The sequence below is a fragment of the Enhydra lutris genome, unplaced genomic scaffold (genome assembly GCF_002288905.1).
Source record: "Enhydra lutris kenyoni isolate GAN:26980312 unplaced genomic scaffold, ASM228890v2 scaffoldscaffold62, whole genome shotgun sequence".
NCBI lineage: Eukaryota > Metazoa > Chordata > Mammalia > Carnivora > Mustelidae > Enhydra > Enhydra lutris.
In genome coordinates this window covers 8,005,103-8,030,275 of record NW_019154146.1, presented here as the reverse complement: position 1 = coordinate 8,030,275, position 25,173 = coordinate 8,005,103, and the positions used below count along the sequence as shown (strand labels likewise).

Below are 25,173 nucleotides of genomic sequence, written 5' to 3'. Positions count from 1 at the left end.
CCCGTGTTTGCACAGCGCCAGAACGAAGAACAGTTTTTACATTTGTACAGGATTGTGAAAAAAGCAAAGAAGAACAAGAGAGACCTGTGTGACTCAGAGCCTAAGCTATTTACTTTGATGCCCTTTATAGGAAAGTAATGGGGGTGGGGTGGGGAGGGTTTGCTCTAAATCAGTTTTTGATGTATGAGGGGAGGAGTATAGTCCGTGTTTTTTCTCCAAACAGTGACATTTAATTTCTCTTAGAAGCCGATCTACAGATGGACGAGAAGTGTGCAGTGTGTCCTCAGTGATCCTGTCTTAGGTCTGGTTGGCAGCCCGGGCCTTATTCATTCAGTTTTCATTTGTGGAGGGCCTGTCGTGGGCCAAGAAGCAGGAATTTCACTAAATTTTGAAAGGCTTCTTGCTCTTAGAGAGCCCATAGAGGGAGGGTATGGAGGGCAGGTCCTTGCTCATGGCCTGGGTTTGCTGTGCCTCCGGTACAGGTCAACGGAGGCGGAATGGGCAGAGGCGCATGGTGGCTCCTGAGAGGCCGGGCCTTGCTGTGGCAACTCCTGGTGGAGCCGGTTTCCTCTTCTCTGTCTTCAGTGGGTTTGATTACAGCTTTATACCTTACAGGAGATGGTATTGTTTCAAAAACTGTAGTAAATATTTTATGCAAAACAAAAAACAAACAAAAAAAAAACAACGCAAAAAACCCAAAACCAATCCAGATGTGGTTCATGTCACTGGAGTCTTGATTTCTGTATCTCGTTTCGGTTGTCAGTGGCTTTGTCGGAGTTAAAACAGTTGGGGGGGCAAAGCTCATGGTAGTTGCAGACGGTCTAATGCTTGTTGAGTGGATTCTGGTAGGGCTTTTTTAAGATAGTAATTTCTTTAAAATAGTTTGGATGTACATCCCCTTCCCATCGCACTCTGAGGAGTGCAGAGAACTCGGGCCTGGGGTGATTGTGTTCTTAGCAGAGCTCCACGAGTGCAGTTCATATACGTCTGGCGCTAACAAGGTTGATTCACTGTGTGGTGTGAGAGGCTGGCCAACGACCTCCTTCCCCCGCGGCTACATTCCTGCTCTTATGAATGTCTCCATTGCTTTGCTCCGTGGAGCAGGAAGTGGGGAGGACTTTCCCCAGGAGCCTTGACTGTTTTTCCGATGCACGCTCCAATTCTGTGGGGTGCTGTGTGAGGCGTGTCTTCTAGTCCTTCCTGGAGGAGAGAGCCGGCCAGAAGTTGCTGAAACTGCCCTGAGCCAGGCGTCTGCAGACCTCGCTTACTGGAATCTCTCAAGTCTTTGGGTGAAGCTGAGCTGGTGGAGAACTACAAGCTCTTTCAGACGTGGCCCCGGCTCTCCTCCGCGCTGGCTGCTGGCTTGTTCCCTGCTCTCAGACGCCTTCAGCTTGTTAGCTAGGGAGTTGCTCCTTGTCTGCAGGTTCCCTCCCCTGCCACAGGCCGGGTCGCTCCCTGCTGGAGTTACTGTCTCCGCGTTGCCTTGCTGGAGGATGACAGGCTTTCCATTTGCAGGATGCTGGACGTTCTGGTTCCTCTTACTGGAGTCTTGTCACAGTCCACAGGAATACTTTTGGTTTTGGTTGCTTTTCTGCAGGGTCCAGTGTGAGGCTTGGCGTCTGGCCTTCTGACCTTGCTGGCTTCGTGTGCCAGCACACCCCTCCCACCCCACCCCTCTAGCCCCCTCAGTCGTTGGCGGGACCACTGATCCCCCGTGGACACGGGGAGAGTTTGCTTTAGGGGTCCCATTGAAAGGAGTTCATGTGTTCCCTGAGGCTGTGAGGAGCTGCCCTTGACTCATTCCATACGAGCCCTGAAATCTCTGAGAACTGCACTGGGGAAAATGGTTAGTGGGTCAGAGCAGTCCTGCAAGTTTGATCATCTTTCCAAGAAAACTTGTTAGCTGAACAGTAAGCGGTTAACTTCTGTTATACAGATCTACCTGCCTGAGACTGGGGTGGGGGTGGGGGGGGGGCTCCGTCTAAGAGACTGAATGCGTATCACCTTTGCACCATTGTAAAGCTGAGGTCAGGGACCACGTGTTGATCAGGGATTCAGTTTGAAGGCAGAACTGACAGGACTTGCTGATGGTTTTGGATGTTGAATGTCGGGGTCTGGGATGATCTTAAGGTTTCAGCTTGAGCAGCTGGCTGAATGCTGAGATAGAGAACGCTGGAGTAAGAGCAGGTTTGGGGGAGAAATAGAATCATTTCTTCCCTTTTTTTTTTTAACTTTATTTTTTATTTTTTAAATTTTTTATTTTTTATTCAACTTAGTTAAAATATAGTATATTCTTAGTTTAAGGGATAGAATTTTTTCTTTTTTATTCAATTTAGTTAACATAAGGTATTATTAGTTTCAGGGGTAGAATCTCTTGTTTTTTTATTTAACTTAGTTAATGTAAAATGTATTATTAGTTTCAGGGGTAGAATTTAATGATTCATCAGTGGCATATTAACACCTAGTGCTCATTTTTAAATGTTAAATTTGAGATGCTTTTGGGTATCTAAGTGATAATGGGAGGTCACAGTAACAAGTAACACTTAATATGGGCTTGACAGGAACTGTACCAAGAACTTTACATACATTAACTCATTCTGTCCTTACAGCAGCCCTCCGAGCTAATGACTGTCGTTATTTCCCGTTGACGCATGGGGAAACGGAGGCACAGAGGTTAGACTGGCTCACAGTTGTCCTAAGTATCAGCAACCAGAGCTTGGACTTAAGCATTCTGTCTCCAGAGTCTGCTGATGAAAGATCTGCTGTGTGTTGCTAGGATGTCTGGAGTTGGGCAGGAGGTGACCAGGGGAAAGAGTGTAGACAGGGAAGTGACCAGAGAAGTCAGGTGTGGAGTACCTCTGCGTTAAGAGATAGAAGGAAGATGAAGAATGTTCCCAGGAGGCTGAGAAGGAGCATCCAGCAGGTGGAGGGAAACCAGGAGCCTCTGGGGGGCTAGGGAGCAAAGGGAAGAATGGCAGTCAGGCAGTAGGGAAGGGCCAATGACACTCAAGGCTGAGAAAGCACATCATGTCTACAGCAGGCAGTCGGTGGTGACTGGGTGGGAGTGGTTTTGGCAGGGTGGTGAGAGCAACCTCCCATCCCATGTTCAGGCCGAGTGGAAGGGGAGGAAGGGGAGTGGATGAGGATGGACCAATCAGGTAATTTCATTGTGAATTGCAGAGCTCCAGGATGAGGGCTGAGGGCAGGGTAGGGGCAGAGAGGTCATCTGTAAGCTGGCAGATACCATAGCATGCTGATGGAGATGGGGGAGTCAGGAGGGAAAAACATGGTGCTAAATGCAGAGCATCTGAAGCACTTGCTGACCTTTGCTTTGTTTCTTTTGTCTCCGGGGGACCCTACAGCGTGATAGACTGTAAGCGGTAGGGACCAGTGTCCCGTGACATTGGTCAGATGCTCTGCTGAGCTGGTACCCCAAGAAGGCGGTGTCCAGGATTCACCTTTTCTCTTCCTCTCTTCTAGGTGCCGTGCTATGCATTTGATGGAGAGCTCAAGAAGCATGACTTAAATCCTCTGATCAAGATTAGCGGGGGTTACTTGGTGGACGACTCTGACCCAGACACTTCGCTGTTCATCAATGTTTGTAGAGACATAGGTGGGTTTGGGGGTGGTGGTGGTGAGGGATGTCTTAGAAGACTTCTCTGTCTTTGCCCTTCTACCATTATTCCTAGTTGGATATCCGTGTCACGGAGTCAGCCCTCTAAGGAGGCAGGAAGATGTTCTCTGTGCATAAGCCCCCCTGCGCCCCCAGTAAGTTTTGGTTCCAATACAGGTTTTATCCAGACTGTTGGTTCATCTCAGTGGATTCTCTCTGCCAGACATTTTGAGTCCAGGATTCTCGGGTAACTGACTTCCAGCGAGATGGTGGGAGAATGAATGGGGTGGGTGTGCTGGAGGCCCCAGACCAGCTGCAGCAGGGTGAGTCAGCCTTCCTGTGGGGGGCCTGGGGAGGACAGCCTCTGGCCAGCTGGGCGTACCTACGTCTGTGGGCTTGGAGTTGCAGGCTGGGCGACAGGGAGAGAGGGATGGTCAAGTGACCTTGGGAACTGGGTTGTGATGCATATTTTGTCCTAAGCCAGCTTTGGCTTGGCTTTCTTCTTAGGTGCCAGAAGTGGTGTGGGAAGCTTGGGTGTCTTTGCTAAATTAACTGAAGGCTGTACATGGTCTTTATCTAAATAGGACGTTAAGTTTGACTAAGGCTTTGTTTTGTCCGCGCTTTCTAGAACCTAGCTTTGTGTGTTTTTCAGGGAGGTGTTAGTCCCCTAGACCAAGACTTGTCTTTCTGCTATGCCAGCAGCAGTTCTGTCACGAGTAAATTAGCAAATGAAAAGATCAGTTCTAGTGTTATCTTCATGTTCCTGTTTCTCACACTGTACGTGGGACTTTGGCCTTAGAAAAGTTTGGGAAAAAATTATTAAGAATAAACTCAGTAGGGGACGGTGTGGCTGAGTGGTAGGTATTTGAGTTTACGGTGAGTTGTACAAATACATTATGTACCATTTTGATTATTTCTATGTTTAGGGAAAAAAAAACCTGTTGTTTTAAATGTGAGTATACCACATACGTGTTTCACTAAAAGTGACCAGTGATAATTTTAGGTTTTTTGTGTGTCAGGGTTTTTACATCATTCTTTTGTTCTCCAAGGACAGCTTTTAATGTGCTTTTGGAAAAAGGCAGACAAACAAAGCCTGTGTCTTAAATGGGTCTGTAGCTCAAATTTGATTATAAAGCTGAAGAGTCTTGCAGATTATTGAATTTATTTTAGCTTAGAAAACATTTAGATTTCTGGTCTTTTACCATTTCGAGGATTTTCTGAATTCGGTGGCAATTTTTCTTATAAAAGTTTTTTTCTTCCTGATTATTGGCAGTTTGGGTTGAACTTCAGTGACTTTGACTCACAGTAATTTTGTAAATTTAAAAGTTAAGAAAAGTGGATTTACCAGTTTCTGTCCGGACCTTCTCCCTCCCCAGGAAGTTGCCTGGGGCCACAAACCATGTTGATAGTGACCCTGAGACCCTCACGAGCAGTTGTGGGCTGGCTCTGTGTGTCCTCTCTGCACACTTGGGGATCTTGCCTCCTCTTTGGCCTTCAGTAAACCAAGGGATCTGCTAATGCCATGGGGAGAAGAGGCACAACTGGTACTCGATGTGGACTCAGACCAGCCCCTGGTGGAGTAGTGCTGTACGGCCTTGATACCCTTTCCTTTTCATCAGCTAGTATGGCCTCCTGCCAGACTGGAGAAGATAGGGCACCCCCCCCCCCGCCCCCGCGCCCCGACTGAGAAGGCTGGGCCATAGTTACTCCTTTGTGAGGGACATATGTTTTGAGGCCATATCATGTGCGAGAGGCCCTGAGTCCCAGCCCTGGATGGAGCTGCGGTCAGGTACGGTACCGGTCACAGGCCAGGGATGCGAGTCAGCCTGTGACTGTGTACAAGCAGAGTCACGGATTGTCTGACGTCTGGCTGTTGTTCTGGGCACATCTAGATGTTCTTTAATCCTCCCCCAGACCTTCGGGAATGCACCTGGCATTGGATAGTTGTGCCATTAGAGCAAAATCACAGGGACGGCAAGGGATGTTTTTAAGGCCTGGTCCCAGAGCTGTATGTAGGTTCCTTCCATGAACCTTCTCATCTTCCCACCAGTCCACGGAGTGCCTGCGTTTTCTAGTTTGCTTGTAGCTTGGACAAGGGGATAATGCTCAAGTTAGTGTGTCTTTAGGAAGGTGGGGGCAGTATGTACGTTCCTTGAGTACAAGGTATGTGACGGTCCCTGTTTCTCATCACCTCTTCCTGCCAGGAGCAGACTGAGTCTCTTGCCTCTGCTTCCCAGTGGCCCTGCAGGGCAGGACACATGCACTTCCTGCGTCTGGAGAGGTCCCCGGTGCGCCCAGAATCTCTCTTAAGCCTGACTTGTTTCTGGTTTCCAAATTTCTACTAACTTGTGTTACTTTGAGGACTTTCAGAACTTTTAGACTGAGGTACAGTCTGACAGCGTCACATGGGATGTCTTACAGACTCGCTGCGGGACCCCAGTCCGCAGCTGCGTGGCTGTCCCGCCGGCACGGCTGCCTGCCTGGTGAGAGGGGACCAGGCCTTCGACGTTGGCCAACCCAAGGAGGGACTGAAGCTGGTGAACAAGGACAGGTGGGTCAGCACTGGTGCGTGAGTTCCTGCAGATGCTTGTCTGGCCTGTCTGATGCCACCGTGTCTTGGATCATGCCGTAGATCCTGGGGCCTTGGTGGACTCCTTGCTGTGGCTTGTTCTAGCACAGAACTGGTGGTGTATCAGGCCAGTGCTTTGGTCCACAGAAGACTCTGGAGCATAACCTAAATTTAAAAATGTTTGGGAGGTTTCTATATGTGTGTCTGTGTTAGTTTGCCAGGGCTGCTGTAACGAGGGGCCGTAGGCTGGCTTCCGCAGAAGAAACTTATTTCCTCTCCGTTCTGGAGGCTAGGAGTCCAAGGTGGTGGGAGGGCTGGTTTCTTCGGAGGCCTCTCTCCTTGCCTCGTAGATGGCTGCCTTCTCCCTCTGTCCTCACGGGGTCTGTTGGTCTGTGTGTCTGTGTCCTGGTCTCTCCTGATAAGGACTCCAGTCCTATCTGGTTAGCTCCACGTCCCCACCCCCCATGCTCCCATGGCTGCATTTTTATTTCCTCTCTTCTGTATAAGCCTTGTCTTCGAACCCAGTCACATGCTGAGGTCCTGGAGATTAGGGCTGCAGAGTATGAATTGTAGGGGGACATGATTCAGCCCATTACGCTGTCCTGAGTGACAAGTGGGTGACTCCTCACAGGGGAGAGGGGACTTTGCAAAGCGTGGGCACTGAGAGCTCGAGCTAGTCTTCAGAGAAGAGGAAGGCCATCTATTTTCGGCGGGTCTGTGGCCGACGCACCAGGAGCGGCAGGCGCGTCCTGCCGGGAGACCCCCCGCGCACTCGGGCAGCTCGGGCTCTTCCTGGCTGTGGGAGGTCACGGCGGCCGGGGCGCTTGGCTGGCTTCAGGTTAGAGAGAGAAAGATCTTGGCTTCCACTTACAAAGTTATTGTTTAGAGAAGAAGCGGTCGTGCAGCCTCGTGGACAGAAACGCGCTCGGCCTGCTCCGCTGTGTTTATTTTGTTTTCTTCGGTTGTTTATAGTGTTTTCTCGTTTGTCTTACTCGAGTAGCTTTTCTTAGTATTTAAATTTACACATTGGTCACTTTATTTATTTTTAAAAAGAAAATAGCACTCGTTGAAGTTTACTTGAAATCAGCTTTTTAAAAATGGAAATTGAAGGTATTTCGTACTGTGGCTTCCTTTATAGTTTAGTGTTCCTTCTGCTACCCTTGGCCCCCAAACGAGTGAGCGGGATGAACGCTCAGGACAACACATCGATGTGAATGGAATTCATACTTCCATAACACTCTTTTCTCAACGTGTATCATCCAGGCTTGTCCTGAGTTACGTGAAAGAAGGGGCCGGGGAGCTGGACTTCTGCAACGGTCACAGCCCGGCGGTGACCATCACGTTTGTCTGCCCGTCAGAGCGCAGAGAGGTGAGTGGCTCGTCCGCGGAGGACTTCCTGGCAGCGTGCTCATGTGGGCTGTCTAGGTGAGCGCATCTGGGGCTGGTGTGGGGCACTGGGTCTGGGGCCGGAGAGGGGGAGCCAGAGATAGCCACGGCGGTGGAATTCCAGGAAGACATGCTTCGGAGGGGGGGCGGGGAACTCCTGCCTGTGTGAGGGTCCCAGGGGGACAGCAGGCTGGTGCTTGTTTCTCCTTCCCAACCCGGAGGGGCCCCGTGTGTGTTGATGCCTGTGGTATTGCGTGTCTGTGGAGGATGGCCTTTTTTAAAAAATTTATTTGACAGACAGAGATCACAAGTAGGCAGAGAGGCAGACAGAGAGAGAGGGGGAAGCAGGCTCCCCACTGAGCAGAGAGCCCGATGTGGGGCTCGACCCCAGGACCCTGAGATCATGACCTGAGCTGAAGGCAGAGGCTTAACCCACTGAGCCACCCAGGCGCCCCGAGAATGGCCTTTTGTTCTGGTTTGTGTGAGATGATTTTAAGGGATTCATGGAAAGATTTTGAAAATTTATATAGTAATGCTGATCTGAATGAACATTTGAAAAACCACATATATAATCTTAAACCTGTGACTTCCTAGCTAGTATTTGTTAGAATAAGCAAGGTGAAAATCGCTAATTGGTTTATAGAAACGTAGTAAGAAGTGAGCAGAGCACATGGTGTGCAGGCCTGGCCGAGCTTCTGTAGGCCAGTGGCCGGAGTTCGGGGGCTTCTCAGGTGGGAGAGTCCTGGCCGGAAGGAAGGTTGTTGTTTGAGGGTCTTGCCGTGAAGCGTTTCATCCCCTCCTCTCATACTCGCAGACGGGTCCCTGACCCTGTCCTCTGGCTGTTCGCTCAGTTACAGCACACTTGTAAACTCCTTGAGGGTAGGGCCAGGGTCTTGCTGTCCTTGGGCCCGTGCCCGGCCGCGTTGCACGTGTCCGTTGCTGTTCCAGTGTTCTAGCAGGTGTGGGGTGCTGATGGAAGGGAGATAGCCCCCGGGAGGAAGGGCAGGGCTTTCCTCTCATTTATTTCTGTCTCCTCTTAATAGAACGAAGGAGGAGGAGTTGAATTCTTTGGCGAGGGAAGCGAGCTCCCCCTCCCCACAAACAAACATGGAATTTGGTCTGGTTTTGTGCTGGCAGCTGGCCCGCGCTGGCCCGTTTTGTGTGTGGGGGATGTGGAGACAAAAGCGTAGGCCAGGCCAGCTTTCCACTTCGTGTCCGCAGACTTGCAGGGCCACGTGGCGTCCGCTCAGTAAAGACCTGACTGGCCCACAGACGACATGAGTTCTGAAGGTGAATGTTAGGGACGTTTGCGGACACGGTCCGTCTGCGCCTGCGGATGTGGGGTGAAGTTCTTCGTGCCCGACGAGACAGACGTTCTCAGCTGGCCGGGGTCTTTGTGCAGCCCCTTCCTGCTCGTATGAGGAGAAGCGGTTCATTCCACCACAGTGGGGGGAATTGGGAGTCTCTCCCCTTTCTTCTCCGTGGGATACAGGGCAGTTGGTGGTGTTAGGAAAGGAGGCTGCTTTGTTATTCATGGAGCGAGAGGTTCCATTTCCAGCTTAACCATTCGCCGGACAGATCTGGGTGACATACGACACCTGAACACTTGAGGGTTTCTTTAAGTGTTTACCAGGCTCATGGAATGCCCTTAGGAGCTGGAATTTTAGTAAATGTTCACCTTGTCGTATAGATCTTCTTAAAAAAGCTTTATTGAATTTACACACTGTAACATTCTCCTGTTTCAAAGTACAACAAAGTGGTCATTAGCATATAACCGAATTGTGCAACCAGTGGCATGATCCTAACGTGAGAGCGTTTCCATCGGCCAGAAGAAACCCTCTGCTCGGGCGCCGTCCCTCCCTCCGCTGTCCCTCCCTCCGCACCCCTGCTCTGACAGCTGCTAGTTGACTTTCTGTCTCCACGGAGTTGCCTTTTCCTCCTTGATGAGCACGTCTCGCACTGGGGGCCTTGAGTGCCTGGCTTCACCACTCGGGAATTAGCACCCGTCCCCAGATGTCCGGTGTCCCCAAGCCAAGTAGTTAAAGCCTTGATTTTGGGTCGGACAGAACTGGACTTGAAGCTCTGTGTCTTACTAAGTTGTAGCCCATGTGTGTAGCCCTGATGCCTTGTCTTGCACATGGCACGTGGCCGGCGCAGGCAGCATTGGCTCTGGGGTGTTTCCGGAGGTGGCGAGGCTATTCCTGGTACTAAGACCAGTGAGGCCGTTCTCCCAAGGATGGTTCAAAGGGCTACACTGCACTCTGGTCAGCAGGGAACACGTCCTTCCCTGTTCACACCAAACACGAGCATCTGGGCTCATGTTTGTAAAAGCTGGTCTCTGGCAGAATTGGGGTTTGTGGCGGGTCATGCCCTGGCTTCCCCCAGTGCAGGAGCAGATTCAAGGACCAGTGAGGTGTGCCCGAGGCCCCTTTGACAACCGGAGCAAAGGAGTTACGGACCATCTCCCCAGACACACGCACGGTGGTTTCTGCTCAACTTGTGGGTTCGTCTGGCCCGTTCCCTTCTGCTCCAGTAGAAAGGAGGGAACAGGCCGCGTGCCTTCATGAGTCATGGCTGCACGCGGAGGCTGTGGCTGTCAGGTGACGTCGAGTCCAGGCTGGGCTCCCTGGGTGGCCCTCGAGTGTGACTCCTTTGAAAGAGACAGGAACGGGTGCACGTCAGCAGGGTGTTTATATGCCCGTGATGGAACTGAGTTGAGGCAGTTCTCGGTCTGAAACAGGAACGGAAGAACATAAAAACCCAACAGCGTACCTTTGAGCTTTTCAGAGGCATGGAAAATCTGCATTTAAAAACATTACTTTTGCTCCTTTCAAACCGTTCCTGATAGGGCACCATTCCCAAGCTCACAGCAGAGTCTAATTGCCGCTACGAAATCGAGTGGATCACTGAGTACGCGTGCCACAGAGATTATCTGGAGAGTAAAACCTGCTCTCTGAGCAGCGAGCAGCATGACATCACTGTTGACCTCCAGCCACTGCGACAGGACAGAGGTGAGGGGTGCTTCGAAAGGAAGCGTGAAGGCGAACGTGTGCAAAGGGGCCCACTTCGCCTCTGTCCCTGGGTGGGTGTTTCCAAGAGGGGTTCGGGTGTGCCCGAGGTTATGCCCTGACCCTCTAGCACCTGGGGACGTAACAGAGCCTCTCCTCATCGGTTCCCCTTTCTTTAGGTCCGTCCTCCTCTTACTACACTTCAGATGGGAAGGAATATATGTTTTATTTGAATGTCTGTGGAGAAGTCGAAGTACCGTTCTGTAGTAAGAAAGAAGCGGCCGTTTGCCAAGTGAAGAAGGCTGAACCCTCTCAAATCAAAGTAGCCGGAAAATACCAGAATCAAACCCTCCGGTGTGTAAACAGTAATTTCAAGTGCATTGTTTCTGTTTTTGTGAAACGTAACTGACTCCCCTTGTCTCCTTCCTCCGTCCATTTTCCATAAAGTAACCGGCAGGTCCGTTAATCCGGCATTCCTTCCTGTCTGACGTAGGCGAGTTGCCATTTGTCACCGATCCTGGCTTTCCAATAAGACCGTTTCTGTGAAAACGGTTCACTTGATCCTCTGTTTTGTCTGAGGAATCACACTGTAGGAAAGGTATTTCATTAGGTCAAGAGTTGACTCGGCCTTTGTATTTTAAAATACATTTTTCTGAGGAATTCTGATTTTTCTCTGGCAGTTTGAGAATCTGAAATGCCGTTAACATTACATCAAAGTTTGAAACAACTAAGAAAACGCATTCAGTACAATCCCTGTGACCCGTAATTTGGTAGTCATCTTCACAAAAGTGTTATGAGAACGTAGCTCTGGGCCGATGAGTGCTGTCCAGGGTCGCTCAGGCGAGAGCGCGTTTATGGCGGTTGCTAGACACACTGTGTGTTTCTCCGGCCTTATTTATCTTGTACAGAATCCAGAACGAGTGGAAGAGTTTTCATGCTCAGAGCAAAACCTTCAGTGCTTTCCTCCTGCCGGCTATTGCTTTGAAGCTGGAGGACGACAAGCCCGTACATTTGGAACTCATTTCCTTTAGACGCTTTCCCCCAGCTGGCCAGAGAGCTTGCTGTCTTATGTCAGTGCTGACGGCGGATGGTATGCAGAAGGCTTCATGTGGAGACGTGTAACGATTCGAGCTTCTTTCTTGGTTCCCCCAACCCCTGTGTCTGTGTCGCAAACATCCAGGTACTCCGATGGGGACCTCACCCTGATCTATTCTGGAGGAGACAAGTGCAGCTCCGGCTTCCAGCGGATGAGTGTCATAAACTTCGAGTGCAACAAGACGGCAGGTGAGCGCTGGCGACACGTCCTCGCCCGTTGCCGTGACGGGAGCATGTGTGTCCTCGGGAGCCACGTGCAGACAGACCAGGCAGACGTTCTGCTTCGGATGTGGCCCCCTCTGGTCCCCAGACTAGGTTGCTCTGTTGGAGTGGGTAGGAGTGCCCCTTCTACCCCATCCCACCCATGACACACACATCCTGTTTCCATTTTCCTCTGCTCTCTGTTTGTTTTGGGAAGGGGCCCAGCCCTGGGCTTGCTGGGAAAGCGTTTCTTTTTCGAATTCTGGCTCGCACCAGAGCGTGTGCCGGTCAGCAGGGTGGGTTTGCTCCCCACCCTCGAGGGGCGGTCACTAAAGAGCTCTTCTTTTCTGAAGGAAGTCTCAAGACGACCCTTTCTGCAGATGAGTGACCCTGTGGTAGAGGCGGGGTGTGGGGGATCACAAGAGGTCACAGGGCAAGTTTGAGTGGAGCGTTTGGTTTTTCTGAGCACTGAGGATGGGCTTTCTTGAGGTCACAGTGGTGCTAGCATTTCAGAAAGCTGTGCTGTAGTCTGTATCGTGATGCTCTCGGGCACAGGCTACATCTGCAGGGAGGTGACGTGGTCCCATAGTTATCAGAGGACTGTCACACTGGTCGTCCTCCAGGCTGGGACCCCAGGCACGCACAGGCAGGCTGGGCCTCTGCTCGGAGCTTGTACTGGAGCCGGCCTGCTTGTGGTGGGCTGTACCGCCACAGAGGCTCCAGAGACCCCGTGACCCCACCGAGGGCCAGTTGTGATGAGGCTGGTTCCTGTGCGATTCAGCAGGAGCTTGGGGAGGGGCAGCTGCACACGATGTAAACTGTGCTGGAGGCTCGTGTCGGTGACGGTGAAGGGGGCCAGGGAGGCTGTGATCCGCATCAGGCTCTAGTACATTGCCTCGGTGACAGGCAAGGAGGGAGCTTGGAGTAGAGCAGATGGGGAGGCTTTAAATCAAAGTGCCCTTCACTCCTGTGCCCCCCACCCCACCTCTGCTTGTGTTCCCGGAGCACGCACTCCCGTCTCACCCAGGAACCTGCTTTGGTAACATCCACGTTCAAGTGGATTTGTTCAGTATACGTTTTGTTCTTATCCGTCTGCTTAGACCCCGTGAGGCCCCAGGATACCGTTAAGGCTGCGCACTTTCCGGGCGCTCAGACCCAAAGCATGGAGGGAGAGACGGCACGGAGCCTGGAGTGCGGGTCATGCCGGCCAGACCAGGGCTGCGGGCGGGTACGGCAGCCAGGACCCTGTCGGGAGGGAGGCAGCGAGTCAGCGGTTTGGGGTGTGGGCAGCGAAGCTGGTCGGGGCTGTCAGGGAAAGAGGAGGAGCTGCTCGGTGAACTCCGTGGGCCGGGTCACAGTAAGCCAGGTGTGGAGGTCGGGTGGCTGTGGGGACTGGTCTCTGTGGCAGAGGGAGTGGCTCATGCAGAGGCCTGTATGTGGGCAGGTGTGACTAGGTCAGAGCTTCGGATTCTGAACGTGGCTAAAGATGACCCTCGAATGGAGGGTGAGAAGCATGTAAGTTCTGCGGAGGAGTTGGGTTTTCTGTAGAAATCAGTGTGGAGTCCCCAGGGCTTGAGGTGGAGGATAATGACTGGTTTGGGCACTTCTCGCGTGTGGTTTGAATGCCCTGCTGCCCTCCCCAGACTCCCCGTCCTTCTTCCGTCCTCCTCACCTCTTCAGGCTTTTAGGGGACTGCCTCTGAAGTCCCTCGCTTCCACTGTGTCCCCAGGCCTGGGAAGTGTGCCCTGCTCCTCATGCTGTGTCCCCAGGCCACCAGGCCCCTGGGCGCCCGCCCTCCCCTGCTGGCAGAGCTGCTTCGCTGTTGGCTGACTCCTGTGGTTCAAGTTTCCCTCCGACCTTGTCTTTACCCCTTTTGGCCCCGTTCTTTTCTGGGCTTTTTATAAATGACTTGGCTGAGATCTTTGCGCGCGCACTTATCTCATTTGAGCATGCTGGGTAGATAGAATAATGATCTAAATAGATCCCAGCAGGTGAGGAGGATATTGAGAAGGGTACATAGTCTGGGACGGCTGGGATGAGGCGCCAGCGCTCAGAACTTGTGTGGAACATGCTGAGGCTGAAGAAAGCGCTGATGGCCATCTTTCCCTCTTTTATCTTTACTGCTAACGGTTTTCAAACATGCGTGTAGAACGTTACAGTGAAGGTCTATATGCTCACCACTCTTTATTCAACAGTTGCTAGTATTTTGGCACATTGGCTTCATATAAACTTTACGTCAGCACCGATGGATCAGAACATCCCACCCCATGTCCACTCCTTCTCGTGACCTCGGCCTCTCGCCGGCCCGACAGGGTTCACAGAAATGTCCTCATGCGGAAACTTAGTGTCTTCCTAGGCTATTTGAGTTAGGATGGTGGCAAGAAGACCGGACAGGGAGATGCTAGAGGTTTTGTGAGAGGTTTTGAGCCTGCTCTCACGCTGGAGTTGGGTCATAAAATATTTACGACTCCTTCCAGCTCTGTGATTCAACTTCAGACTTTGGAGCAAACTATGTCCTGTTAAAGTTACTGCATTATTATTTCGTCCAAACTTAAATTTAGAGTTCTTAGAGAAAAATCCCTTGGTGGATTTTGTTTATTTGGATAAATGTAATAATGTAATTTTTTTAATGTGAATGGGTGTTAATTGGTTACGTAATATGATGTGGTTTATAGTTTTAACTTGGATGTTCTAGAATTATATATGTTCACGATTCTAGGGCTTAAGTGTTTTTAAGGCCCAGAGGTGCATGCATTCATTCTTCAAGCCCGTGTGTGTGCACATACACACAGCCCTTTGTTTGGCAGCCAACATCTAGTTCTCTGTAATGTGATACTTACTATTGGGGATCTTGTCAGGGAAGGATATGAAATCGGGTTTTTTTTTTTGGATGAGTGATATATTGGAATAGGCTGGTACGAAGCTACCCACAAATTTAACTGGCTCACTGCGTTAAAGGTTTATTTTCTTCAGTTCAGGGCAGGTCATCGGAGGTGCTGGCAGCAGGGCTCCGGTCCGCGGGCCTGTCTCATGCTTCCCATCCCGTGGTGTTGCTGTCTGTAGACTTGGTCTCCGAGGATTCTGCAGAATGGGAACAGCATTTTTGAAAAAATGGGCTAGAACTAAGTGGCATAGCCCAACCTGGGAGGCTGGGAGGCTGGGAAACGTAGTCCAGCTGTGCGGCTAGAGGGAGAATTAAACCAGCTGGGTGAGTGGGTAGCTTTGTCTTTGCTGAAGCGTGAGGTGGGACGATGCTGTAGGCGGAGAGTGACTGGGTTCCGTGGGAGGAACTCCTTTCCCCCTGAGCTGGGTAGTTCCGGCATTATCACTCTTCTACAGTTCACTGGGCGGTGAGAAAGGAATGAGAGTGGAGATGCACACCAGTGATGAAAACGGGTGCTCCCTCCTCAGTAAACTTCAGATACAGAATCAGCTCCAGAGTGGGGCTGGATCCTCAGACCAGGCCTGGTATCATTGAATGGTTTGTAAACTTCACCTGCTGAAAGAGAAATGCGGCGAGTGCTCCAGGTTTGTGGGAAACACAGATCTTTTCCAGATAGTGAGATGCAAACCCAGACAGATCCAGCAGGAGTAAGCGGTCCTCAGTCATGTGGGCGGGGTGACCTGCAAAAGAGTTCCGCTGTGGGTGGAGGGAGGGGCCGATGGTCCCACCCTGAGAGGGTGGGCTCTTTGTTGTCGAAAGGGAAGCTGGGAGTGCTGCATCTTAAGAATGGCTTAAAGTCCATCATTTAAGAGAAAAAAAAAAGGAAAGAAAAAAAGCTCCACAGTAGTGTAGGGAAGTATTGCCTTGTGGTTATGGTTATGAGCCAGACTGTCTGGGTTTGAATCCTGGCTCCTCTGCTTTCTAGCTAGGAAACCATATGCAAATTGTTCACCCCCCCCCCATCTATAAAAATGGGGCTAGAACTGTACCTGTGCCATAGGATTAAATACGCCAAGATCTGTCAAGTCCTCAGCCCTGAGCGTGCTTTATGCAGACCGCCCCTGTAGCCCTTTGATGCTCGGTGCCTGGTTCAGGCTGTGCTCCGTACACCCCGGCTGCTCTTGCTGGTATTATAATTATAGTGTTTATAATATTAAAGATTTAAGAGAAGTTGCAATCAAAACATCATTTGCCCTTGGTACAAAACATTATTTGCCTTTCCTTTAGAACATTGTGCACTCCAGGGCACCAGACCTCAAGAAAGGCAAATCATGCAGGAGGTCCAGAGGAGAGTTGTTAAACCATCAAGGGGTGGAAAACAGAGCTCTGTGCCAGCAGTCCACCAGTTTGGAAAGACGAGGGGATATTTCTAGTAAGGGAAAAATGACCAAAGTTTGCCAAATCCCAGGCTGTGTGGATCAGGGCAGTGGCCCAGGAAGCGCTGGCTCTCAGGCCGGAGCTGAGCCATCAGGGCCCCCGGACGTGTGGCGAGCGGAGCATGGGACCCCGATGAAGGCCTGAGGGTCGAGGATGCTGGGATATCTGGAGGCATGCCCTGGGCCTTGGGAGGGCACGTGGGCCTCGGCCCCTCGATGGGGTGGCTGTCCCCAGTGACCTTCCGTTTCAGGTCAGAGGTGAATCTCGTCACTGCATCACAAAGCCAGAGGCGCTCCTAGAGCTCGAGCTCTGGTCTCCGTCCGCCTGTGGGTGAATCCCTCGTTGGTTGTCGTGGGGGCCACTCATGAGCCTGTTCGGGGCTGACCACAGCCCGTGCACGGCAAGCCCTGCCTGGGGGCTTACTTGTTCCTCGTCAGGCCCCCATTTCATGCCCACGGCGAGCGTGTTGTGAATGGCCTGATGGCTTACTGAGACCCTCCTACCAAGGTGGGAGGGACAGAGGACTGCCACTGAGGGGTTGAGGATTGTCTGAGACTCCAGAGAAGGCGTCCAATCTCTGACACCTCTGATGTCTGGGGCTTGGCACTGCCCTGCTGGCGTGGGTGGTCAGTGGGCTGACCAGGTTTTGGCCACATAATGGAGTGCTTGTTTTTTCCCTTCTCCAATTGCATAGTTAATGATGGGAAAGGAGTGCCTGTATTCACCGGGGAGGTAGACTGTACCTACTTCTTCACGTGGGACACCAAGTACGCCTGTGTGAAGGAGAAGGAGGATCTCCTCTGCAGTGTGACTGACGGGAAGAAGCGATACGACCTGTCGGCACTGGCCCGGCACTCAGGTAGGGCCTGCGCACCCCGTGGGGCTCCGTCCGCCTGGTCACGGGAACCTTCTCTTGCCTCTTTTTCCCTGTGAAAACCTTTGGAAATGCTCTTACTTTTCTTGAACTGTCAGCTAATTGTTTCCTGTCCCCCCCTCCCTTTTCACGCAGCAGTTGTACAAATTATTAGGAATGACGCTGAATTAGGAGGCAAAATACCTGAGTTTGAGGTTGGCATGACTCTTCTAATTGGGATGCCCTGGCTAATCTTATCCTAGTTTAGTAAGAAGTGCCAAGTCCCAGGCCTTGAACTTTGTGATTAGAAAGTTTTTTATTTTAGATACACATTCTTGTTGCTAAGAGAGGAGATCTTGAAAGTTCTCCTTACACACACACATGCACACATTTGTATCTGTGTGTGGTGTGGATGGTAACTAAACATGGGGGCACACAGATCGAGTCACAACGTTGTCCACCTGAAACGACTACCATGTTCCATGTCACTTACATCTCAGTTAAAAACAGTCAACAGCGGGGGGCGCTTGGGTGGCTCAGTGGGTTGGGCCTCTGCCTTCCGCTCGGGTCGTGATCCCAGAGTCCTGGGATCAAGCCCCACATCGGGTTCTCTGCTCAGCAGGGAGCCTGCTTCCTCCTCTATCTCTGCCTGTCTTTCCGCCTACTTGTGAGCTCTCTCTCTGTGTCAAATAAATAAATAAATAACATAAAAAAAATTTAAACAAACAAACCGTCAACAGCAGAAGTTTAGAGTCCTACAGCAGCCTGCTTCAAGTGGGCCGTGTTTCCACCTCGCCCCTGGCCTGTCGGGCTTCAAGGGTCGGACAGTCGGTGTGAAGGCCAATGTGGCTGGGGTCACTCTCTATTTTGACCCCCATGCTTTCCCCCTTTGTCTTACTGTCTCTTTTCCCTTCTCTAAAGTGGGGTCTGCATTTCCTGTGCAACCTCTGATGCTTATGGGGCTGAAAGGAGAATGGGCTGGGAGCCCTTGGATGCCATGTTCCTCGCTGCATCTGAGTGACGAGGTCTGTCCCTGAGACCCAGCTTCACGGTAGAGACCGGCCGAGCTGGAGGTAGTCTGCTCTGCAGGTGTCGTGGGGCATAGGCTATGTGGCAGGCACCAGACTGGGTCCTGGTGAGCGCGACCCCTGCCCTAGGCCTTTGAACTTCATGGGGGGTCGGGGGAGGCGTGTGTGGAGAGACCGAGTGCTAAGAATCAGGTTTCCCAAACAGGGAAGCTGAATCTAGTTGGGACACTTTTAGTTTTGCCCTTTTGGCAGCCCTGGGATTAGGTGTAAGTAGAAGCAAATTGCATCTGTGGAGATAATATCTGAGGTAGAATGCTTGCCTAGAGTCACGGAGTTACCCATGCCGTGGGAGTGATGACTCATGCGCTCTGAGTCCTCATCTGGTTTGGACAGTGGGATAGTAGAAGGAGGGATTCCTCTCTTGTAAGGAGTGTCGGAGAGCTGCTTTTTGACATGAGACCTGTCTAAATGTTCAGGTTTGGTGAACTACCTTGGCAGCAAACGTACTTTGTGCGTTAGTCACTCAGCACCTGTCAGCTGGGAGTGATGCCGTGGTTCAGTGCTGCTTCACACGTGTTCGTGAAGAGCTTGGCTTTGTGCGGTGGAAAGAGAACACGGTGTTGTGCTTGGTCCTCAGTGAGTTGTCTGCCTCCTGCGGGCCTCAGCTTTGTCTCACTAAGCTGGGTGGTACTGCGAGAGCCCTTTGTCCGGCACTGTTGTTTAAACGCCACCGCGTACAGACACACACGGGCCGGTGAGCGATACAGAGACACACGTGCCCCGCCTTGGCTCTCCAGGGACCTGGGCGTTTCCTCAGGATCCACACAGACTGCTGAGGTTGCCTCAGAACTCCTTCCTTGCTAGCTTTAAACAGTCCTCCTGCCTTATAGCTTGTCAGCTCACCCCACTCCCCCTGGCCTTGTCCCTGTTTGTCTTTGCATGGCCTCCTATGGGCTCTTCTCGATTGTTGATATTGGCACATAGCTCTTCAGAGTAACTGTTACCCTGACGAGTGGGTGGCCTTTCCCTTCTGAACCCCAGCATCCTGTCTGTAAAAGGAGACTCTCAGTCTCTGTATGCCCTTCACACACATTTCTAATTCATCCTTTTGGCCACTGCTTGTGGGACACCTCTGATTCGGGGTCCTGCTCTTTCCACTCGTGCGCACGCCCTCAACCTTCTGTGAAGTTCTGATTCTGTTCGTACATGACTGGATCACAAGATGTTTGAGCTCAGGGACCAGTCTGTTTTGTTATTTTCCTGAAACAAAGCATGGCCTGCGCTCGGTCTGCTGGTGGGGAAGCAGGGGCAGGTGTCTTTGACCTTCCTGGTGGTCGGAGGAGGGTGTGGGACCAAAGGCGTGGTGCTCGGCCGGGTGCAAGGCACAGGTTGCCATCTGGATGTGCTTTTCCATTTCTGATTTCACACTTCGGTGCTTGGGAGAGTTTCGCTGATTGATTCTCTGTCCCTACCTCATGGTAAGGCTCCTCTTCTGAGGAGGTATTGGGGCCTGCTTTGTTTCTGTTCCATGAAGAGAAGCCTGAGGAGCTCAGTGAATTTCTGTGCCTTTGGTCTGCTGCATCCAGAAACGTGAGTACTGGGGTTTAGGGACTACATGCTTGGTGAGCTTTGGGCCTTTTCCTTTGGCTTAATCACCATTTATGGTGTGACTCACAGAGAAATAATCATGGCCTTTGGCTAAAAGAATTTTTGTTTCTTTTAAAATTACAGAAGTGGAACAGAATTGGGAAGCTGTGGATGGCAGCGAGGGGGAGACAGAAAAGAAGCACTTCTTCGTTAATATCTGCCACAGAGTGCTGCAGGACGGCCAGGCCAGAGGCTGCCCTGAAGATGCAGCCGTGTGCTCTGTCGGTGAGTCGTGCTCAGAGTGGGGCTCACGGTAGTGGTTTTCCCAAAGGCACATAGAACTCGGCTGCATCCGGTTTGGAGCGAGTTAGAGAATGCTCCTGTGGTTTCTGCCAGTCTCCTCTCTCTGGGTTCTGCATATCCAGGATGGGGAGGAAAGTGCCTCCCATGTAGGTAACTGCTCAGTGTGCTCTAGAAACTATGTGCTCCCCTGCCAGGGAGTGGCCAGAGCCGTCCGAGGTGAGCTGCCCCTGTAACTGGGGACAGAAGGAGCCAGGTTGGGAATTACTTGGTCATCTTTCCCTTTGTAACTTGGAGAATAACATTGCCAGTACTTGTGTGAAACTGATTTTGAGTTTTTAACAGCTTTACTGCCTGCGACTGTTAAGTTACGGCTTTGGACAAGTGGCATCTCATCGTACTCTCCATAGAAGAGTACTTGTGCCCCTTGGGTTCCTTCTGCTGTAATTCTCTCGGTCCCGTGGTTTTCCTGCAGAGGCTGTCTGGTTTGACGCAGACGTTTTGCACGAGAGTTGTCTGCCACTTAAGACTCACCTGGAAAATGAGAGGCCCGGGGGAGTAATCAGAATCTGTTACGAACATTAGATAAAGAGCTGTGAACCCAGGTTGGGTTTGGGGAACTACCCCGGTATTCCGAATTGCTGATGTGTCTCCCGAAGCTGGTCCAGGCACGCCCATGCCTCTGTGTAAGCAGGACTGGGGACAGAGTTTCAGGGCTTCCTAGGAAAAGTCAACTGACTCAAGAATGAAGTAGTCACCTGCCTGGCTTGCTGGGCAGGTTCAGTTAGTTTCTGCTTTGGTCCCGGGACAAACTCTAGCCTCTTGGCTGTGCTTTCAAAAGACCCGTGTTTTCAGGGGAGCAAGGCCCTGGAAGTCGGGGAACCGTGTTGCTTTCTGGGATGGTGTGACATTCGTGCTTGCTGTCTGTCTCTCGTGCCCACGGAGCAAGATGTTGTTTATCATTACTGCTCTGTCCCAGTGGGCCTAGAGGTGGCCTTGGTGTCCTCAGTGTGGCTGCCACGGCCTGGCCAAACCTATGCCTCGAGAAAAACCCACCGACCACGGGGCCAGACTGGGTGGGCTGGGAAGAGGTCATAGCACCCTGCTGGGTCCTGGCTGACGCGTTTGTACCTCTATTTTTACATCGTCATCATTTATAATTATGTCTTCTATTTTCCCTTTTTTCCAGATAAGGATGGATTTAAAAGTCTAGGCAAGTTCGTTTCTTCTCCCACGAAAGAGAAAGGGAACCTTCAGCTCTCCTATTCCGACGGTAGTGACTGTGGTCACAAGAAGATAACGACTAACATAACACTCATCTGTAAGCCAGGTGAGCCCTTTTGAGAAAGGGGAGAGGCGACACGTGCTGGTGGCTTCTGTCCCGGGTGAGACTGCGCCCTTCGTTTCTGTTTCTCACGGGCCGCTGCCGAGAGGGAGAGGTAGAAAGGGTTCGTACCACACATTTCCAGTTCTAGAACCTACAGAGGCGGTCTGTGGATTTGAGCCCCCAGCCCTCACCCAAGACCAGTCCAGAAATGGAGAAACCATATGGTGTCGAGAGCGTCATGTTGCAATTTTCCAAATGAGTTATGGGTCTCAGTGCGGCTTCCTCTTCCTCGGGACTGATACGGCGCGGCTGTGCGGCTGCTTTACTTCCTCCGAAGGGGGAAAATCGTAAGCGCTTGAAAAATGTTGTCCGTGATCTCACCCTTTAGAGACAATGCTCTTCTTCATTTATCTATATTTATAGGTTTACATTGTTTTACAGGGTCAAAATCTGTGTATGTTCGGAATTTTTTTTTCAATGTTCCTCAAAACATGGCATTTTGTGAATACTCTTCTCTGTTTTGCAGTTACAGTTATAATTTTTAGGGACTTCCTTGTTGATAATGGTTTGGTCTTACTATTTTTAACCATTTTCCCTATTGTTGGATTAATAGCGTGTTTCCAGGGCTGGCGATTGTGCTGTTGCAGGTCCCCTGTCCGCCTCCTGTCGAAATGTTTTCTTTGGATAAGTGCCCAGCTGTGGGAGACGGTCAAGGGCTAGGACTATTTTTTTGTTTTTGAGTGTTTTTTGAATTGTGGGTAATATATATGTAACACAAAATTTATTGTTTTTAGGAAACTGTAGTAAAATGCGCATAACGTGAAATTCAACATTTGGCCTTCCTAGGGTGTCCGGTTCAGTGGCATGAAGCACATTCCCGGCGTCGTGCCGCCATCGCCATCGTCTGCCTCCAGAACTTTCTCATCTTCCCACTCTGTCCTCACTGAACACGAGCTCCCCACCCCCGGTCTGGCAACTGCCCTTCTTTCTTGCCTCCACAGGTTTGACTACTCTAAGAACCTCATGTCAGCGGAATCCCAGTATTTGTGGGACTATTTTTAGTTGAGGACCGATTAGTGATCCATTTGTCTTCCTCACTGACAGGTGATCTGGAGAGTGCTCCAGTCTTGAGAACCTCCGAGGACGATGGCTGCTTCTATGAGTTCGAGTGGCATACAGCCGCCGCCTGCGTGCTGTCCAAGACGGAGGGCGAGAACTGCACGGTCTTTGACTCCCAGGCAGGTGTGTGCGCGCACATCACCTTGGTGGGGTGCCCTCTCCAACGGCTTAGGTTTTTTTTTCTTTTCTTAAGTATTTCCTGTGAGAGTTTAAGAGCTACCCCACTTGAGAACTAGACTAACACTGTTTCACCAGAGTTCTGGTGTCTGTGGAGATAATGAGGAAGCTACTACCTCTTAGATGCATGGTAGAGGGCGGTGTGCACTGAATACAGAATGTGAGGACCACAAGGAAATGAATGGTGTTTGGACAGGCTCTTTGCATAAGTTAATGGCCTAGAAACCCGCCTTTGACTTTTCAAGAAGGTCACTGTGTTGTGGTCATCTGGCTTCACATGGACTGTTGGCTGTTCATCGGCAGTTTTGGGCCTTCAGTCTGGTTTTAGGTTAACGCAGTAAAGCGGGCATGGTGGTGGCAAATCCATCTCCAGGGGAGATGTCCGCCAGTGCAGTTCCTGCGGCCTGAGGGGAAAGCATCTCTTTGGCCATTTCACGGCTCCCTGCCAGTGGCCGGCTCCTGGGAAGACTGTCTTTGAAGCCGTGAGCCTGGGGCAACCCTTCTCGACTATGGTCTGACTGACCTTACATATGGCATCGTTTTCACTCTTCCTTAGGGTTTTCTTTCGATCTGTCACCTCTCACAAAGAAAAATGGTGCATATAAAGTTGACACAGACAAGTATGAGTTCTACATAAATGTTTGCGGTGCGGTGTCTCTGAGTTCCTGTCCACCGGGCTCCGGAGCCTGTCAAGTAGCAAAAATGCAAGTAACTTCCTTTTTAGTTATGGGCTTTCCTTAGATAGCTCCTACTGACAGATGTTTTATTCAGGAGTAGGTGTGTTCTCCACAGTCATCATTGCTTTTCTGGGAGCGCTCAACTCTAAGAAGCCCTGGCCTCAAAAGCAGAGGATGCCAGGAGCTCCATTTCCTGGAAAGGGAGCAGGCCACACGCACACTCGGAGTTTATAATACCTTACTTCAGCAAAGCTTGCGTGTCTCGGTTTTTAGACACGCACATGTTTCTCTGTTCGGTGTGGTAATAGCTCAGTGGGGGTGGTTGTACCTTAAACCAGATATGCTGAGTGTGGCCTTGGGTCCTGGTGTGGGGTGAGGCTGCCCTTTGGCCCCACCCCAGACCCCGGTGATCTGTAGCCCAGGGTCACGGACATTACCCCCGCGCCCCCCACCCCTGCACTGCGGTGGCCTTGCTCCAGGTCACAGCATGACAGCCCTTCTGGCCCTGCTGTCCTTCCTAAGAGATGCTTGTTTGCTTGTTTTAGTGATAATAAGGCTTGGAACTTGGGCCTGAGCAATGCTAAACTGTCCTACTATGATGGCATGATCAAGTTGAACTACAAAGATGGCACGCCCTATAATAATGAAAAGCACACACCAAGAGCCACACTGATCACCTTCCTCTGTGACCGAGAGGCCGGAGTCGGTGTACCTGAGTATCAGGTAGGAGCTGTGCGGTGTGAGCACGCGTGGGGTTCCATCACTGAGGAGAGCCGGGAGGGAGAGAACCCTAGTCTCGTAAAGGCAGGGGGCAAGACAACAATGGGTGGAACAGGGCTGGTGACTTCTCTGGAATGAAATGAGGTTCTATCCACAGGTGAGGCGTGAGCTGTGGTCTTTCCTGGGGAGAATCCATCAATGTGTCTGGCTCCCTGAGACACAGGACCCTGTCATGGGCCCTTTATTTCGAAGCAGAGCTATTATTTGTCTGGTTTCTTGGCCAATCAACATCTCCTATGATTTTAATTAATCTTTTTAGATTTGCCAGGGTACGTAGGCACCATTCATCCAAGCTGGTTATTCTTTGGGCTGTACACCTCGGTGGTTACCCACAACCCTGTTGATTTTGTGTATGAAACTTGCATCAGAAATCATGCTGATGCTACTCAGCTGAGTCCTAATCTATTACCGGGACATCGTCATTTGTAATAAGACAGGTGTAGACGGGCAAAGTAGACTTTCTTTCCTGTGGTTCTTACTTATGGAAAGTGCCTGCCATTTCTTAAATGCTGAGTTTGTGTTAATGTTTTGCTTTTTCTTTGCCATATGTCCCGTTTCTCTCCTTGTCACGTGATCAGGAGGAAGATAACTCCACCTACAACTTCCGGTGGTACACCAGTTACGCCTGCCCAGTGGAGCCCCTGGAGTGCGTGGTGACCGACCCCTCCACGATGGAGCAGTACGATCTCTCCAGGTGAGGCCAGGGCCATCCCGCCCTTGGCCTGGGCCCCAGCCTGGGTCCAGGTTGGCTTAGGCTTGGCTGGTGAGCTCATAACTGGGTGGATAATGGGGAGTCAAGTAAGTTCTGGGGGTGCAGGGCCAAGATGGGGAGTTTTAAGCAGAAGGAATTCTAACAACGGTCTGGTCGCCTTTGTGACGTTCACTGCTCTTTGTCATAGCAAAGTCTGTCTTCAGCTGCATCATTTACAACACAGACTGTCAGTACAGCGGTGTGGGGGAGGGGGCCGGTGCAGGGTCCGCTGCGTGCGAGTTCAGTGAAGGTCGAGCTAGTCGTGGGTGTTGTGAGTCACGGTGAGCTGCATCCCGTGGTTTGACGGGTAGGGCAGTTCCGTCCTGTCTGTCTGTAACTTCTTAGAAATGACTTGTCGGACTGGGATCTGTTAGCATCAGA

The 25,173-nt window shown here is 51.1% G+C and overlaps 1 protein-coding gene across 1 annotated transcript in view; it reads left to right on the top strand.

Annotated features, from left to right (window-relative positions):
- LOC111158747 (insulin like growth factor 2 receptor) overlaps positions 1 to 25,173 on the top strand; it is a 96,327-nt gene that overhangs the window by 31,801 nt on the left and 39,353 nt on the right. Inside the window, exons 5-17 of the mRNA XM_022520990.1 lie at positions 3,481 to 3,613; positions 6,035 to 6,164; positions 7,446 to 7,551; positions 10,417 to 10,579; positions 10,756 to 10,930; positions 11,757 to 11,860; positions 16,888 to 17,052; positions 19,806 to 19,946; positions 21,151 to 21,291; positions 22,393 to 22,530; positions 23,141 to 23,288; positions 23,807 to 23,984; positions 24,620 to 24,735. Coding sequence (XP_022376698.1) covers positions 3,481 to 3,613; positions 6,035 to 6,164; positions 7,446 to 7,551; positions 10,417 to 10,579; positions 10,756 to 10,930; positions 11,757 to 11,860; positions 16,888 to 17,052; positions 19,806 to 19,946; positions 21,151 to 21,291; positions 22,393 to 22,530; positions 23,141 to 23,288; positions 23,807 to 23,984; positions 24,620 to 24,735 — 1,838 coding nt within the window. The remainder of the gene's footprint in view (positions 1 to 3,480; positions 3,614 to 6,034; positions 6,165 to 7,445; positions 7,552 to 10,416; positions 10,580 to 10,755; positions 10,931 to 11,756; positions 11,861 to 16,887; positions 17,053 to 19,805; positions 19,947 to 21,150; positions 21,292 to 22,392; positions 22,531 to 23,140; positions 23,289 to 23,806; positions 23,985 to 24,619; positions 24,736 to 25,173) is intronic.